Below are 18026 nucleotides of genomic sequence, written 5' to 3'. Positions count from 1 at the left end.
TCCTCCATAAGTGGATAGTGCATAAAACATGTGAAAAACAACGTCTAATTCAGTAATAACAGAAGTTGTCTTCATGAGTTATCATTCAATAAGCATGGATTTGGAAGTTGTCGGATAAAAGAACAACTTCAAAATTGCAAAATTACAAATTAAAACTCGTCTATAATAATTCAGTTCAAACATGGAAGTCGTGCAAGTCATACACGACATCTAATTTAAAAAAGAAATAATAAAAAATTATCTTCTCTCCGTATGACTTCAAGTAAACGGATTTTACACTAAAATCTTGCATATTGTGTATACGAGTTGTGATTTGAAAAAAAAAATAAATTTTATTGCACATAATTTCATAGTTTGAAAATTTAAAATAGGTTTAAACCCTCCCTTGGTCCTCAAGTTTGTATGGAAATCTCAGTTCGGTCCTCGTTTTTTCATCCGTCTCAATTTGGTCATATTTTTTTGTAAAAATGAGCACATTGTACCATAACCGTTAAGTGGTGTGAGACGGCGTTAAATTGATATGAGCTGGATTTTTTCATTTAGCGACGTGGCATTGTGCACTAAAATTGAATGTGTCTTGTATTTTATCCAGGTAGCCTACCAAGCCCTAACATTTAAGGGCATCCCCTCTCATCCAAAGTATATTTTCGTGTTGGGGAAGGAGAGGAGGAACGTCTTTCGTGTTTCGTCTTGGCGAAGCACACCTGCTGTCTTACGTCTTGGGCAAGCACTGTGGTGTTGAGGTGGTGGTAAGGATGTCTCGTTCATCTTCCTCTTGCAAATGTTTGGGTTCGGCCATGCAACACAGTAGTGGCAGTGTTAGGAGGTTCGATGCAAAACCAAGATGCCTCTGTGGTCAGAATGCAGTGTTTCGTATTGCGAAAACCCCTAAAAACAAAGGGAAAAAATTCTGGGGTTGCCCTAACTTCAAGGTCAGTTTGATATAACCATAAATCTATGTCTATTTATTTGGGTTTTGACGAAGGAGTGTGTGTTGTTGTTGAACAGGGTGGGAGTGGAGAATTGGTTGGTTGCAACTTCTTTGAGTGGTGCACTGAAGAAGGAAATGAAGGAAATGGGCTGAATGTAGAAGAAAGGACTCGTAGTGTAAGAAATGAAGAATTGGGTGTGATGAGCATGGAAGACAGTGTTTTGCAGATGGAAGAAAGATATTGTGAAAAGATCAGACTGGGTTTTATAGAGAAAAGTTTAGTTAAGTTGGATAAGTGGATGAAATTGTTAGTGGGGATGATGTTTGTCATATTTGTTTTGAATGTAATTGTATTAGCAATGTTGGTGAAAGTTGGTTGATGCTGTGTCATTTGTTATCAGACTTCAAACTTGGCTTATATGTAATGTGTGTTTGATTAATGAAGGTGAGTTATTACAGTGATAATGTGTGTCATTTAATTTCATTTAATTATATTGTTACTTTAAGTGGAATAATCATAAAGCAAAATCATGACTAAGTGGAATAATGAGAAACATCATAAAGCAATGACTAATAAAGTTGATGAGTGATAACGAAATTGGGCAATAATAACTTTCTCATAACCACAAACATTGTCTTACATCATAACAGAAGCTGTTCAAAATGATAACAACATTGTCTTACATATCCAAAATACATCATAACAATACATCACAACAGACTGTGTTCAAAATGATAGAGCAATACATCATTCATCAGATAAAGGCATTCAAAATGATATCCAAAATACATCATAACAATACATCATTCATCAGATAAAGGCATAGTTGTTTGGTGAGTAATAGGAACATCTGTTGCTGGAGGTTGGGTGACTTGTACAGATTGGGCAGTAGGAACCTCTACTGTTGGAGGTCTTTGTGGACAACCTTTTCTGTTGTGTCCAAGTTCTTTGCAGATGGCACATCTTTTCCTCTACCCACCCTTTCTTAATTCACTGTTATTCTTCTTCAACTCCCAATCCTCTAGTCTTCGTTTCTTCTTGGGTCTTCCTGGCATTGTCCTCTTCTTTGGTGGTAATATATCCTAATAGGGTGTAACATCCCAGACATGTTGTCCATTGATAGGGTTAATTATTGTGTTGTAAGTCTCTTCATAAGTAGACTTCCTAAACCAGTGTCCAATGTATTCTTCTGCATTTGTATTCAAAAATTTCATTGCAGTGATGGCATGAGTACACGGAATGCCAGTAATTGCCCATTTTCTACATGTGCAGTCCATGTTGTCAACATTCACAACAAATTGCTCACCAAATTGTGAAAGATGTTTCACTTCAAATAATTTTTCTCTTGACCACCTGTATGTAATACACAATTCAAAACACAATTAGATGGATCACTATAAATGGAAACAAAGTTAACATGAATGGAAACACACATCATAAAAGTTACCTTGGTAACCAATATCTAGTTAACCAGGACTCCTTCTGAAATCTGTTAAAAACCTTGGGGCAGATTGAACCTTGATATGATGTGATCTTTGTCCTGTTGGCAGCCCATCTCTTCATTATGTAAACCCTTATGTCTTCTAACATGCTAATAATAGGCTTAGACCTACTATCAACTAGCACACTATTAAAGCCCTCACACATGTTGTTCATAAGAGTGTCACATTGTGATCTAGAGGTGAATCTAGATCTTGACCAAAACCTGGGATAAGTGAATATAACTAGTCAAGTATGTGTCGTGGCAAGCAAATATTTAAATAATTATAACACTTAATAATTAGAAGACTTAATACATACCTAGGTGGGATGGCAAGCAGATATTTAAATGCGTCTAAATTGATGTCTTTAATATTCCTCATTTCAGCCTCCCATTGTTGTGGGTGTGTGGTTGTTGCTGCCCGCCACATGAGATGTTTAAGGTTTTTTCCAGGAAATTTTTTTCTGAAGTTTGAATATAAATGCCTAACACAAAATCTTTGTTCTACACCAGGTAGAAGATCTTGGATAGCTGGCAAAAGACCCTGACATATTCAAGATATTTTAATTAACATTTGTTTAATGAAGATATTCAGTTATATGTAGCAGATATTGAACATTGACTGACCTTTTGTTGGTCTGAAATAAATGTGCATCCTGCACATACAGCTGCCCCACCAAGGTCCTCAATAAGGTGCTCCAAGAACCAAGTCTAGGAGTCTTTGTTTTCTACCTCAACAATAGCATATGCTATGGGCAACATTTGGTCGTTTCCATCTCTTCCCACTGTTGTTAGTAACTCCCCTCCATACTTGCTTTTCAGAAAGCATCCATCCAAGCCAATAATAGGTCTACAACAAATGAAGCTATCCTTGCATGCCTTCAAGCATGCATAAAATCTTTGGAATATGACCTCACCATTACTGTTATCAACTTTAATTTGTACTGTTGTACCTGGATTTGTTTTCAGCAGCTCATGACCATAATCATGAAGTCTTCTATAGTTATCTTTGAATGATCCTTCAACCTTATCTTTTGCCATTGCTCTTGCCCTAAAAGCCATATTTCTTGAAATTCCTACATTCCATTTCCTAGTAACTTTGTCCCTAATGTCCATGACCTTCATTGTAGGATTTTCTCTCACAGTTTTCTCCATCCTTTGACTCAACCACTTTGAAGTCATCAACTTTACATTGAAATCTCTACTACAGTTGTGAACATCAAACACTTTTCTCAGTTGCCATGCACTGACATCAGTCCTAAAGGAACAATACGCATACCATTTACAATTTCCTCTTCCACCCAAGCACCTCACAGAAATCCTTTTCTTGTCATTCTTAATAAATTTTAAACTTCTCCCATTACTTAGTGCATAAGTCCTTATGGCATCTGTGAACTCATTTTTCTCAGCAAAATAGCTTCCTACTTCCCATTTATAACCCACCAAAGCTTTAGGCATACTAAAAGTGGGAAACCTTATCTTAGTCCTCCCATCATTGTCCTCACTATCTGATCCACTAATCAACTCCTCTGATAGCTACTCATTGTCAGACAACCCACAAAAATCATGAATAAATTCATTATCTGTTGACCGTTCAGACTCAAGTAATGCACTGGAACCTTGTTCTCCCACATTTTCTTTACAAGTCCCACTGTCACAATGCACGCTGACATCAATTAGACTTCCTTCACTGACATCTACATCTTCGTCCTCAGTCTCTGCCTCATGTACATCATCACCCTCATTGTCCTCTACATCATCACCCTCATTGTCCTCTACATCATCATCCTCTCCTAAATCCTCTAGCTCAAAATCATCTACATCATGTACCTCAGCTTCCTCTACATGATGGACCTCATCATCCTCAACCTCATGGACGTCAACATCCTGACCATCACCCTCATGGGCATCACTCTCACCCTTAACCATTTTTTTACCAACATCACTATGATCCTCACCATCACCCTCATACCCATCACCTTCACCCTCATGGGCATCACCCCCATCACCTTCACCCTCATGGGCATCACCCTGACCCTCAACCATTTTTGTTCCTACTGCAGTATGATCCAGACCATCACCATCATGGGCATCCCCCTCACCCTCCACCATTTCTGTTCCAACTTCAATATGGACCTCACCATCACCATCATGGGCATCCCCCTCACCCTCCACCATTTCTGTTCCAACTTCAGTATGGACCTCACCATCACCCTCATGGGCATCCCCCTCACCCTCCACCATTTCTGTTCCAACTTGACCATCACCAACAACCTCAACCTCCTCCACTTGCATTGCAACATGAACTTCATCATCAACTTCACCACCAACCCAATCAATCATTTCTATTATTTCTGGTACCATCATATTATGAACCACATACAGATGAACTTCATCATTTAACCTAGCAATGTTCAACATGTGCATGGCACCCCTATCATCAGTTAATAATTCTAACCTATCTGGGTCCACAGACTGACCTCCTAAACCGTACCATAATTCTTTGATGTCCATATGACCTAATTCTTTGACTAAGGCTACTATGCCAAAATAGCTCCACAAGTCTGGATCACAAGACCATTCTGCTCTCTCTCCTTCAAATTTTAACTTCCCATTATCATCACTTACAAAATTTCCACAATGGTGGACCACCACCTTAATACGTTCCTCATCCATATGAACAACTTGCTTTTATAACCTGTACATTATGGGGGTTAACAAATGTTTGGAATATTACAGTGCTACCACTACGGAAACACTCACTCACTAACTAAACACTCACACTGACACAGATAGGGGGACAGGGAACAAAGTAACATCCCCGCTAACGAAACACTCACAGACAGGGGACCACTACAGCTGATAAACAATTCAACAAACAAAATTCGGGACCACAATGTGTAAACTACAATGTAACAACTGAACATGCAAAATGGGGACCATCAATCATTATAAAATTGTTACAGACCAAGACAAAAACCCAATTGTCGAAGACGCACATGTTCGTAAAACTAAAATCACAGTTATGCGTTCAAACAGAAAACCAAAGACGAAACGAAATATCTTACCTTAGTCGCGTCAACTATCGGCTGGATTCTCTTTGTCTTCTTCAAGATTGGAGTTCTTCTTCGTCCTCCGCTTTGTCTCGCAACAACGAAATTAAATCCCCAATTCCAATTTGAAATCCCTAATTCTGATATACCTAAAATGAATAAAGGGTACTTATGCCACATCAGCACTATTTATTTAATCAAAACAGTCCACGTAAGTCATCAACACACATCACCACATTCTCTGTGCACCAGCTCATATCAATTTAACGCCGTCTCACACCACTTAACAGTTATGGTACAATGTGCTCATTTTTACAAAAAATATGACCCAATTGAGACAGATGAAAAAACGAGGACCGAACTGAGATTTCCATACAAACTTGAGGACCAAGGAAGGGTTTAAACCTTTAAAATAAAAATCGACTTTCAAACTCCCCATATCTATAAAATTTAACATTGAAATTATGTTTATAGGGCAGGATTTGCTCAAAAGTTGAATTTTTTTAAAGTACCCATTTTGGTAATTTGCATACAGAAATAAAAAAAAAATGTTTGTTAATGTTCATGTATGTTAGGTAATGTCCATCATCTTCTCTTAAAAATGAATAAATGGCTTACGTGTTGGTTTGTCCGTCAATATGCATGGCAGAGTAGCATTTACAATAAATATTATGGTCAATTCTGGAGGGTCATTGCCTAATTGGAAGATCAACATAATTTTCAAATTTTCAAAGAATTTATATATCATTACTCTCCATATTTCTGAAGTAACAAAGGAAATGGACACATGAAATTATGATCTTCATTTAGACTTTGCGTACAAGGAATAAAGTAAAAAAAAAAGTGAAATAATTATATAAATAACATTAATTTTCAAATATTTGACTATATTAAGAAAGTTATGTAACGGAGGGAATTCTTAAAAATAAAAGTGATTTAAGAAAAAGAATAAGCGGAAGTAGAATGCCTATTGTGATTGAGTTTCTCTCTCCATAAACAAAAAGAAGAAGAAAACTTAAGAAGGAATTCAGGACATAAATGATTCTTAATGTGAAGTCTATGTGGAGATGTTGGAGAATGCCTAATTGTGCGTGCTTTTTAAATACAGTTTCATACTTTTCAAATACTTACGAAATAGAGATCACATGAATCCACTTCAAAGCCTCAAAGAAAGGCGTGAGGAACGCACTCTTAGAAAACTCAAACTCCACCCACTTGCTTCAGTGCGTGTCTACCTCCCCAATGGCCCCCATCATACTCCTCCTCCTCCTTTTCCCTTCACATTCACCACACACATCAAAATTCAAATAATTCCAAACAAACTAACTATACCATTTCTATGCCCATATCCTCAGAACACCCTGAGGAAATGGCCCTCACCACCAAGTCCAGAAAACCCAATTCACCTTCAAACTTTTACTTTTGCACCACCCTTTTCTTCGTTGTCCTCTTCACTATACCAGTTCTTTTCCTCCTCCATACCCCAACCACCACCTCCATATGCACTACGCTTTCTTCCTCCCAAACTAAAACTTGGTCGGGTGATCTTCAGTTGGCTGAATTTGCATGGAACCGTCTCTCATTTTCTGAGCGCAACACGCCACCCTTTGCTCTCAAAATTGCTGTCTTCTCCAGGAAGTGGCCTATTGGCACAACCCCTGGTGGCATGGAACGCCATGCTCACACCCTTCACACTGCTTTAGCACGCCTTGGCCATCAAGTTCATGTCTTTACGTCTCCACCCCAAGATGAAAGCACTTCAATCTCATCCTCTGAAAAAGGTGCACCTTCTTCCCCTTACATTCATTTCCATGAAGGTGAGCCTGGGAGGTGGCGCTATAACAAGGCATGGGAGCAATTTGTGGAAGAAAACGGGAGAGAACCGTTTGATGTTGTGCACTCGGAAAGCGTGGCACTCCCACATTGGCTAGCACGCAACATGTCAAACCTTGCTGTGTCTTGGCATGGCATAGCCCTTGAGAGCTTGCAATCGAGTATTTTCCAGGACTTGGCTCGCCAGCCAGATGAGCCTATGTCCCCTTTTTTCAACAACAGCATACAGGGTGTTGTGCCAAAGGTGCTGAAGGAGATAAGGTTCTTCAGGAATTATGCGCATCATGTTGCTATTAGTGATAGCTGTGGTGAGATGCTCAGGGATGTGTACCAAATTCCTAACAGAAGAGTTCACGTGATTCTAAATGGTGTTGATGAGGATGACTTTAGAGAAGATGCAGAATTGGGAAGGGAATTCAGAAGAAAAATTGGCATTCCAAGGAATGCAAGTTTGGTACTTGGTGTTGCTGGAAGATTAGTGAAGGACAAAGGCCATCCTCTGCTTCATGAAGCTTACTCGAGGCTTATAACCAAGTACTCTGACGTGTACTTGATTGTAGCTGGTTCTGGACCATGGGAAAACAGGTACAGGGATTTCGGAAGCCAGGTTCTTGTTCTGGGATCGATGAGTCCTTCCATGTTAAGAGCGTTCTACAATGCAATTGACATTTTTGTCAATCCCACACTCAGACCACAAGGGCTTGACCTTACATTGATGGAGGCAATGATGAGTGGGAAACCTCTTTTGGCATCAAGATTTCCAAGCATTAAAGGGACTATTGTGGTTGATGATGAATATGGCTACATGTTTTCCCCTAATGTGGAGTCCCTGTTGGAGGCACTGGAAGCAGTGGTAAAGGAAGGACCGCAGAGGCTAGCAAAGAGGGGCAAGGCATGCCGAGAATATGCTGCCAAAATGTTTACAGCAAGAAAGATGGCATTAGCATATGAGAGGTTATTCTTGTGTATAAAAAATCACACCTTCTGTTCCTATACTTGAAGCTTAGGTTAGGCAAGACACTCTTTTTACAACTTCCTTTCTTACATTATTTTTCTTCTATTCAGTATGATAAAATTATATTCAAATTATTATAAAATCTTGAATTACTTTCGTACATTATGGTTTTCGTAACAAAATATCTACTGATCGACCGGCACATTGAGTCTTGTTATATGTGGATATACGGAAGATAATTCATCGATAATTAAAAATAAACAGACACTTCGTCTCTTTTATCTCAACACAGAACACACCAATGACTTAGAACATGATAAAGATCACGAGTGGGATCACAAAATATCTGTCAGGAAGTATAGCTTGACAAGTAATCAGAATTTAAAAGTCAAAATCTGCCTCCACCTTAGCGAGTGATATAAAGTCAGAATTCATAACAGATCCTGGGAAAAAGGAAAAGAGTCTCGCTCAAGGTCATACATTCAGATGAAGCTTGCTTCTTGTGATTCCCAAATACAAAATTGAACTCTCTGATGTCTGTTTTTTCTCTGAAAATGGAAAAACTGAAGAAAAAGAAAACAAGCGACTTTAAAGAAACTTGGGCACTTGAGCCACATATTCATTGGAAATAAGAGTTTAAAGTATTAAATAACTATAGTTTTTAAAATGTCTTGTCTAATTTGTTGAAAGAGCTCAATTTCAAAGTGATCAAAAAGTGTATGGGAGCAGCCTCTTTGGATCTAAAATGCATCAAACTCGGCTAAAGCATAGCTCCTGCTTCGACAGCTAACTGTCAGGCTGAGCATAAAACTTTGTTCAAAGCAGAGGAGTTATTTGCTTACTGTGAGCTAAATCATGGCTGCAAAACAGGCAAAAATTCTGGCTGCGCCAAATGTCATCCTGTTTCATTGATGCATAGTTCCTCACAGACTACTTCTCCCCGTCTTCTCATTTTGGTGTACTGTGAAAGAGTTAAACAAAATCTTTATTCTCTTCGTTCTAAATCTACAACTCTCTTCGGAGACAATACATACACTTGTTCCTCAAGAATAGCTATAGCTTTGCTTCTCTAATCTCAACCTCTAAATGCAAAATCATCCTAATACAATGAAGTTTCCGCTACTGTACAAGTGAACCACACCAAGATCTCATGGCCCATCAATAACAAAAATTAAGACACAACTGATTGTGTTGATATACGGTGTTTCTCAAAATGTTCATATGCATGCTTGGTTCTTAAGAATAATAGGATGCTTGATGCTAGTCCAAGGACAGATATGCATCCCCACCAGACAAATGTCCAGAAGTAGCACTCCCTTCCCATGCACACTACTTTGTCAGACATTATCAAGTTTCCTGGTATTGTGTGTGCATTAGCATCATAAACTAGTGCAGCGAGAAAGCCATAGAGAAGAGAGCCAATAGGTATATTTGTTATGAGGATGTTGTGGTTGACACCCACACTATTAGGTCCAAACAGCTCAGACGTAACTGACACGGCAGCTGCGAATATAAAACCAGAGCTCAATCCAATCAGTGCGGTGCCTGTCTGCAGTACCAGAAGACTGTCTGATGCAGCAAGGAGGAAGAACGCAACTGGGGTTGGTATAAGTGCAAGTGAAAGCCAACCAGTCCTTGCAAAGTAGAGCTTACTGCAATGCAGAAGACACAATCATCATATTTGCTACCATTTTATTTCTAAGATTCACTTTCAATTCAAGATAAAGACAAAAGAAGTTATTTTTTGCTATAGAAAGCTCCAGAAGTATAGTATATTAGCAGATTGAAGAGAATACTTACTTCCGAATATAGTCTGGTCCAGCTGAAAGCAAGCGTCCAAAAAAGGAAAAAGATGCATAGAGCGTGACAAGCGTAGAAGTATTTGAGCTCTGGCCCAGAGATTGAGCAATCTGTCCAAGATTATTGCTATAGACTAGACCAAGTGTACCTCCACAGAAGTATGTAATATAGTATAGCCAAAAATCCAATCTTCGAACAATTACTGCAGCTGGGTGCTCTTCTCCTAGCATTGCTAATTGATCCTGGCCAATTACCCTCTCGCAACATACATCATTCTCTTTTGCGTTCTGACTGCCATACATGTATCCATTGTCACTTAGCAGGTTGTAAGTGTCTCCATTGCTAACAAGACTACTGTGACGGCTATGGAGTTCTTTATGCATCTCAAGATCATCATCATGAACAAGAATGAAGCTGGAGCTTTCCATCCGAAAGCTGGAATGGATGGTATTCCGAAACCATGCCCGAGCATATACTATGCCTGGAATACAAAATGGGAAGATGAGGAGGAGAATAGCTCCACCAAAACATAACCGAGCAGAAGCCACACCAGAAGTGGAAGAGCCAAACAGGAGAAGATAAAGACCAGTTAAAAGGGCTAGGATGTTCAATATTAGAAATATAACTGAGTCCCGGTTTACTGCATCAGGAGGGAGAGGGTCTAAAGTCGGTTGGCGAAGAATAGGAACAAGTGCTGCTATACAAATAAGAAGGGGAACAAGAGCATTCAAAAGCAGATAGAGTGCACTGGAGGAAGGGTCAATAGAATTGGCAGCAAGGGTATATAGTGCTGCACTGACGCCATTGAAACTCACAGTGAGCGATAGGGCAAGAGCTCGGTTAACTGGGAAATTCCTAATGCAAAGAACAAAACATACTGTGTTGAACCAACAGATGCTACAGCCACCTAAAAGGCACAAAAGAAAGACCTGCCAATAAAAATTAAAGGGTAATCAACTATCAATGAGTAAATTTTCTGCATATTACAATGCAGTGATGTTTAAGAGCTTATCAGCCTCGGTTTAATTACCATATGTAATCACAAAATTACTGAATCGCACCGTTTACATGTGTTCTTTTAAACTACGGCATCTTATTATTTGGAATACAGCACATCGTGCAGAGAAATTATGGAAGTATTTTTTATATAGTATGAGACTCAGATACTTCCAGCTTAAATCAGTTAACTAATCGACTATTTATAGTTTTATAAGGAATGCCATGTGAGATTAATGATTAATAGGCAAAGAGCCATGCTACAATTGAATTATCACCTCGCCACATGCAACATGTTCAAGCTTAGATCTCAGAATGGTGAATAAGCAAACGTGAATTCAATCATAAAATCTCATGCAACTTTTTTTCTTTTATATTCTGTCAAATGCTTGCCATGAAAGGGGTCTGGTTCTCATTTCGCCAATACATTTTGCAATCAACAGATAGAGCATTTTGAAGACATATATCCATCAATCCATTTAAAAATTTGAAAACATTGGATTGGACCTTAATTGAACTATCAGAAATAAGAAATGTAGATCCAAATATATTCGTCACCAATCGGGTTTTTCTGGTTGATTGCAGAAATACAATCACAATCGTACTTATGCGCCTCGTATGTTGCGCCAAATCATTGCAGCTATCGAAAGCAGTAAACTTGTAGAGATCTTTTAGGACTACAGGTATGTCCATAATCAAGAACGTTCATTACATCAATCAGTTAGATGTTTTAACTAGTATTTTTTTTCAAATGTAAGTGGTGAAGCAGAAACCTTTAATTACTAAGGAAAATTACACATACATTACCGATATAAAAATTGTGCAGGATTTGAACGATAGAACATGGCTGCTCTGTTGTTTAAAAGAACTATTTTATTATGCTCATAGAACTCTGAATATAATTGAGATAGGACTACAAGCAACGAAACCGCAAACTGTATGATATTAATATGGTAATTATTATAATATAATCCCTTCAAACAGTAAAACCTGATATCAGTTTCAGATATATCTACCCAAGATACAACATTCCATTCAACAATAACTTGCTAGCTTCAGATCAAAATTTTGATAATATTTTCTCTTTTATATTTCAATTCATCTAATAAACCTTTCAGAGGGTATCATTTAACCAGAATCAAAAATACCAATAACATAATCACTCAATCGTTGAAAAAGAAAAAAGAAAATTTCGTAATTTTGAGGGTGTCATTTCACCAGAATCAAAATACCATTAACATAATCCCTCAATCATTGAAAAAAGAAATAAAATATACTAATTTTCAAGAAAGAAGTGTCAATAGTGTTTAGTGGATGCTGATAAAAAAAATAGTGTTTAGTGCAACAGAGAAGATCTGTTCCGAGAAACAAGGCAATTTGATTCTCTGACAGTGTTTATATAAAGTGTATATCAAGTAACTATATTTTAACCTATGAATTACATTAAAATAAGAAGAAAATCAAAATATATCTTGTTAATTACAATAATATCGTCTTCAAAACGAGTAAAAGTAAACACGTAATGATGATATTTATTAAACCATTTTGAAAACAAAACTTATATTTAGATATTAGAAATTTAGAAGTTAATAGAGTTTTACTGTATCATGTAATAAAACCATATGTAAGCTAAAAGTATTAAGTTTCCATTAATTACTTTTAAAATTAAATCTAGCTATGTCATTTATAAAAAGAGGAAAAGATATTTTTTTTTACTTATATCACAAATTATCTAATTATAATTTTATATAAACATTAGACTTATTACAAATTCTGTCGTTTTAGTTATATTTTTTGCCAATTTTATCCGTGAAAATATTTTCCCATACTTCTTATCGATCATTGTATTTATCAATTTTCACATGTCATATCAATATGTTTATTGTGTAGGAAAGTGTATGTATCTATAAAATAATTCATATTTACGATAATTTTATTTTAAATAGTGGGACAATGATACGGATGATAGTTGTTCAGTGTTCGTTCATATAAAAAATATCATATTATTTCGGATTGACTATTCTCTTGAAAAATATTTATAAATTATTTTGTAGCAGTATATATAATGAATATTTATAAAAAGGATTAAACTTTAAATAAATTTTAACTTTTTTAAAAATGAAAATAAAAATTCATTTTAAAATACATTCCACATAAAAGGGCATTTTAAAATATTAATACAAACGAAATTAATTTTTCTAAAAAATAAATCTAAATCGGCCTTACAAAGTATAAATTTAAAGAAAATAAAGTTTAATTTCCTAAATATAAATACAAATTTATAAAATCAAACTTTGAACATTTTTATTGATGTTTTATTCATCAATTTCACTTTAGTGACTTAATTTAAAAAAGAAACATCCAAACAAAGACATTAAACATAGAGACATTAAACATAGAGAATGAATATTCATAATTCATATGCATACCATGGATGACGTACTTATCTATAATTATATACATATATTCATTATAAATATTTATATCACGCATCTTTGGTCATGTCATTTTGTTACCAACGCCGACACATAAAAACAAAACAAAAAAAAATGTAAACAATAAAACAAGCGAAAATTAAAAACTTAATAGTAGAATACAAGCAATAAAATTATAATTGAATGGTACTAAAGGGTTATTATACTTAAATACTATAAAATCATATTAATAATTATTTAAATATCAACGTTACGTCATTAATATGTATGTAGACAAATTTATTACTGATTTTTATGAAAACATACTAAAGAGAATGACTTCTTATATACATCAACAAGATATAACTCTTAACTAATACAGAATGCCTAAAAGAAATATGGTTAAAAGGGTATTAATCTTATATTTTGTTTTTCTTTCCTCGGTGGCTTCAAAACAAAACCAACACTGCCAGGGTATATTAGTTACGTAACCTAGTCATTAGCCAGCTAACCATGAATATTATTGTGAGAAGTCAGAAATAAATAATAATTAAGGTAATGACTGCTCACTCCATAAATAAATAAATAAATTGGACCTCACTGAAAGAATAAAAAAAAAAGAGGCAAAAGTGAGAGAATAAAAGTTACCATAAAATAAGGCAAATCGACCACTCCGGTAAGGAGGAGCCACTGGAGGCCGTAGCCGAAGAATCCCATGGTAGCAGCGATGAACAAGACGACCGATAGGGGAAGGTACATGAGCGCGATGCCAGATGACCAGCCGAAAACCTTCCCCATGTCGTTGGCGGTGGCGAGGTAGTTCAATTGCACCTGCGAGATGTTGAGCGCGGATTTGAGCGACGAGGAGTACTGTGAGAAATCGAAATTAGTGCCGGTGAAGGCCTGAATCCAAATCGTTGCAACTAAGATCATCCATTTCCGTGATTGCCCCGCCATCAGAGCGAACAGTCGCGGCCTTCGACGCGGCGATTCGGAGCCTGCTGCTGAGTTTCGCGATTCCGAAGCGAATCTGCGCCTCTCACTATCCTTGCGTGGTCTCATGTTAAATGCGTGATGTGCTCCTTATATACATATACGAGGAAAAGTGAGATTGCAATTGCCAGAGGAGAAATTTTAAATGTCCCCCACCCAGGACAAGGGGCTGTTCGTCTCTTTTCACATCTCGTGTCACCCACTTTCATCGTTTTATGCCATTTGACTTGTCTTTGTATTATTAATTATTAAAAACAACATAATTTAAATTCAATTCAATTCAATTTTTCTTCCTCACTTAATCTCTAGCCTTTAAAATTGATTAAAATAATATGATAATAAATAAATAAATTAATATCTATAATTTAAATTGATTGTCAATTTTGCAATATTAATTTTGATCTTGATCACACCTAACAAACTATTATAAAGTACTGAGTCAGCTGTAATTAATGTTAATGAACGACTCAAGGATGAATTTCATCAAAGGGAAATATTTTAAGATGTCTTGATAAAAAAACAAATAAACCTGTAAGATTAAAAAATTAATTTGTGGAAACAGAATTTTTTTTGGTCAAATTAAGTTAATTTCTACCTGGATCGTGTGTAATAATATTTATAAGTAGGTGGGAACAGCTACTTAATTTTTTTTTGTTCGGTAGAAAATTTTCCTTAAAGAGAATAAATATACATTATGCAAATTAGTTTTACTATATTACGTATGTAAACTTAAAGAAGTAGTTTTTCACTAAGAAAATTAATTTTTTTATTATTATATCTATATACAAATATCATTTTATAACAATCTGGTCCCATTTTAAAATAGAGATATTTTATTCCCTAATTTAATAATTTTTTTAAATTTTTTATTCGATTTTGTTATATATAACATTTTTATAAATTAAATATGATTTTACTCTATTGCAAAATTATAATTCGTTTATATTTTAAACTTTCATATCTCAAACTTTAAATATGAACAGATATAATTATTTTAACGATTTTAAATTGTTTACATGACAAACGACATTTTGAGATTCACTTTTTAAATTTAAATGTGTCAAATATAAACATGTTTAATATATAAAAAATGTCATTAATTAAAAAGACTATATTGATTTAGTTTTAAAGTTTAGAAAACAATTTTCTATCAAAGTTGATACAGGGATAAATTTCAATTTTGCATCTAAATGTAAAGACTACAAACTCTACTTTGATTCATGTTATTGCAAAAATTATTTCATTAATTAAATTGTAAGAAACAAATGTAAACAAATTAAAAGCTTAATTGAATTATAGATTTTCTAAAATAGAAAAACATTCATTTTATAAAAAAATTTGCATATTGATCAAAATAGAAAAGGCAAAGTTCTTTTAACATTCCATCATCATGCACTTCTAACTACTATATCATCATTTGCTCACATCATTAAGGTGATTATTGCAAATAAAAAAATATACAGACAAAACAACATACAAAAAAACATAAGCTAATATGCAAATGGAGTATTCATAAAATAGACATAAAGTAATTATCTCACATCATTCATTCAATAAAACAAGCATATCACATTTAAAAACTCTTACTATACTCAATTTATTCAAATATGTGCCCTTGAGTCAAACTATTGAAGTCATGCACTTGTGAAGTCATGCACTTGTGGTGACTAAATACTACTCTACTAAGTAGATACACACAAGGTTAGTCCCTGTCACGATCATAAAAATCCTAGGGTAATCCTTGTGACAAGACCTCCTACTACTCTCACCACCTAATCATTCACCTCTACCTGAGTATGAATGATTACTAGAGTTCAAGATGACTACACAAAATGGAACAACCCTTACCTCAAGACACATCCTTGTGATACACATTCAACGGTATTCCCTCCCTGGAAATGCCCTACAAACCATCCATTCATATTTTACTTTAAAAACCAGATACAACATTTACCACACATATTCCTAACAATATTATCGCTCAATAAAACACCTTAATACTCTTAAACACGCATAAAAATCCTTGATGAATCTATCTCAAACAAGCCAAAACAAAAGAAAATGTTAGTATACACATTGGTGCTTAGAGGTGTTGCTCAACGTTAAGCCTTTCACAAAAGGTGGTGTTCAACAACTAACACTCAACGTCATTCTTCTCACAAAAGTGGGCGCTCAACGATACTTTCTAACACATAGCAATGTCCTGCTACGCTCAGCACCAAAACATTTGCATTTTTTTTGTGCTCAACAATACAATTACAGGACTCAATAGTCTTAAGCTAAAATACTCCTAGGCCTACACAATGAACTAGTGCTCATCGTCATTTTGCCACCGCTCAGCGTTGTATCAAATATCAGTAGATTAATTTCTATGATATAGGGAAAATGAAATGTTCAAATGACCAAATTGATATCCCCTTCTTAGTACCTTAGTTAAAAATAGCTTTTAATGTCAAAACACATATCAACTTACTCAATTATCAGACCCTAAGTTCTTCAATCAACATAACTCAACTAAGACAAACATTCAAAACAACCAAATTCAACAGATTAAACCTCATCATACAACTCAATCATGCAAATAAAAAATTTAAGGATATATATGTAACTTAAAAATAATGCAATTAGCTTCCTACTTGAAAGACATAATGACTGCTCAAAAATTCTAAAACACTTTCAAATGCACAAAAAGTTCTATATGTCCTTATGAATAATACAAACACAATCATGACACATCATTATAACCATTGATCAATAAAGACTAGCAAGGAGAACTCAAACACTACATACGAGCCAACAAGGTTACTGTAGAAGAAAAAAACTAAGAAAAAAGATAGAAAACTAACTTACTCTATTAGAGAAACTAATCAAATGAAAGTGAAAAACTCACTTCAAAGATTACCGTATTGGTCTCTGATTTTTAGATAGATGAACTAACACTTAGAAGAAGAGTTTAGAAGGAAAGTATTTAAAAAAATTATATGATTTTAAAATAATATAATTCGTTTATTAAAGTTTTGTTATTAAAATAGTTGAGTTTTACTATTTTAAACACACTCTCACAAAAAAATATTATTCAAATACATGCATATTAATATTAATATTTTTAGTGACAATTTATGTTTCGGTAGATAATGATGGGAAATAACAAAATTCGAGATAAGGATATTAATTTAATAAAATGGTATGTAAAATTAGTTATATAAATGCTAAATTATATGAATACGAGAATATAATTAATTTCTACAATAATAGAAATGATTAAAAGCATAAGAAGTTTAAATATTTTATTATTTAAGCTAAACCGTTTATAAATAAGAAAAATTAATTATTCAAATTTTATTTTATAAAAATTATTATCTCTTTCGAATGTTTTTTTTTTCACATCTTATTTATAGATTTTTTAGTAAACTATTTGTTGTTTTTAAGATTTAAAACCACCGTAATAAAGGTGAAAGGGAATATATTTATTTAAATAAAATTTTGCTTAGAATAAGTTTTTATTTGCATATTCCTTGTTTACAAGAAAGGTAGTTTGCATCCTTAAGCTATATGTTTGTTTGCATGTGT

At 34.8% G+C, this 18026-nt stretch overlaps 2 protein-coding genes across 2 annotated transcripts; one reads left to right on the top strand and one right to left on the bottom strand.

Annotated features, from left to right (window-relative positions):
• Positions 1 to 755: 755 nt before the first annotated feature.
• LOC148206647 (uncharacterized) lies at positions 756 to 1311 on the top strand. Its single transcript, XM_088104515.1, has 2 exons — positions 756 to 932; positions 1009 to 1311. The coding sequence occupies exons 1-2, from the start codon at positions 756 to 758 to the stop codon at positions 1309 to 1311; spliced, it is 480 nt and encodes a 159-aa protein (XP_087960641.1).
• Positions 1312 to 9212: 7901 nt separating this feature from the next.
• On the bottom strand, positions 9213 to 14676 carry LOC124820824 (protein NUCLEAR FUSION DEFECTIVE 4-like). Its single transcript, XM_047292598.2, has 3 exons — positions 14112 to 14676; positions 10054 to 10982; positions 9213 to 9905 (listed from the first exon to the last, which is right to left on the bottom strand). The coding sequence occupies exons 1-3, from the start codon at positions 14523 to 14525 to the stop codon at positions 9425 to 9427; spliced, it is 1824 nt and encodes a 607-aa protein (XP_047148554.2). The 5' UTR covers positions 14526 to 14676; the 3' UTR covers positions 9213 to 9424.
• Between the last annotated feature and the right edge of the window lie 3350 nt (positions 14677 to 18026).

Source organism: Vigna umbellata, chromosome 1 (assembly GCF_029865625.1).
Source record: "Vigna umbellata cultivar VRB3 chromosome 1, Vumbellata_1.0, whole genome shotgun sequence".
Classification (NCBI taxonomy): Eukaryota; Viridiplantae; Streptophyta; class Magnoliopsida; order Fabales; family Fabaceae; genus Vigna; species Vigna umbellata.
This window is presented reverse-complemented; position numbering and strand designations above follow the sequence as displayed.

Excerpts from the sequence above, each read along its gene's own strand:
- LOC148206647 (XM_088104515.1), top strand. The coding sequence starts at position 756 with ATGTCTCGTTCATCTTCCTCTTGCAAATGTTTGGGTTCGGCCATGCAA. Across the intron at positions 933-1,008 it reads GGGGTTGCCCTAACTTCAAG|GGTGGGAGTGGAGAATTGGT; the intron begins GTCAGTTTGATA and ends GTTGTTGAACAG.
- LOC124820824 (XM_047292598.2), bottom strand. The coding sequence starts at position 14,525 with ATGAGACCACGCAAGGATAGTGAGAGGCGCAGATTCGCTTCGGAATCG. Across the intron at positions 10,983-14,111 it reads TCGATTTGCCTTATTTTATG|GTCTTTCTTTTGTGCCTTTT; the intron begins GTAACTTTTATT and ends TTTTATTGGCAG. Across the intron at positions 9,906-10,053 it reads GGACCAGACTATATTCGGAA|TAAGCTCTACTTTGCAAGGA; the intron begins GTAAGTATTCTC and ends TCTGCATTGCAG.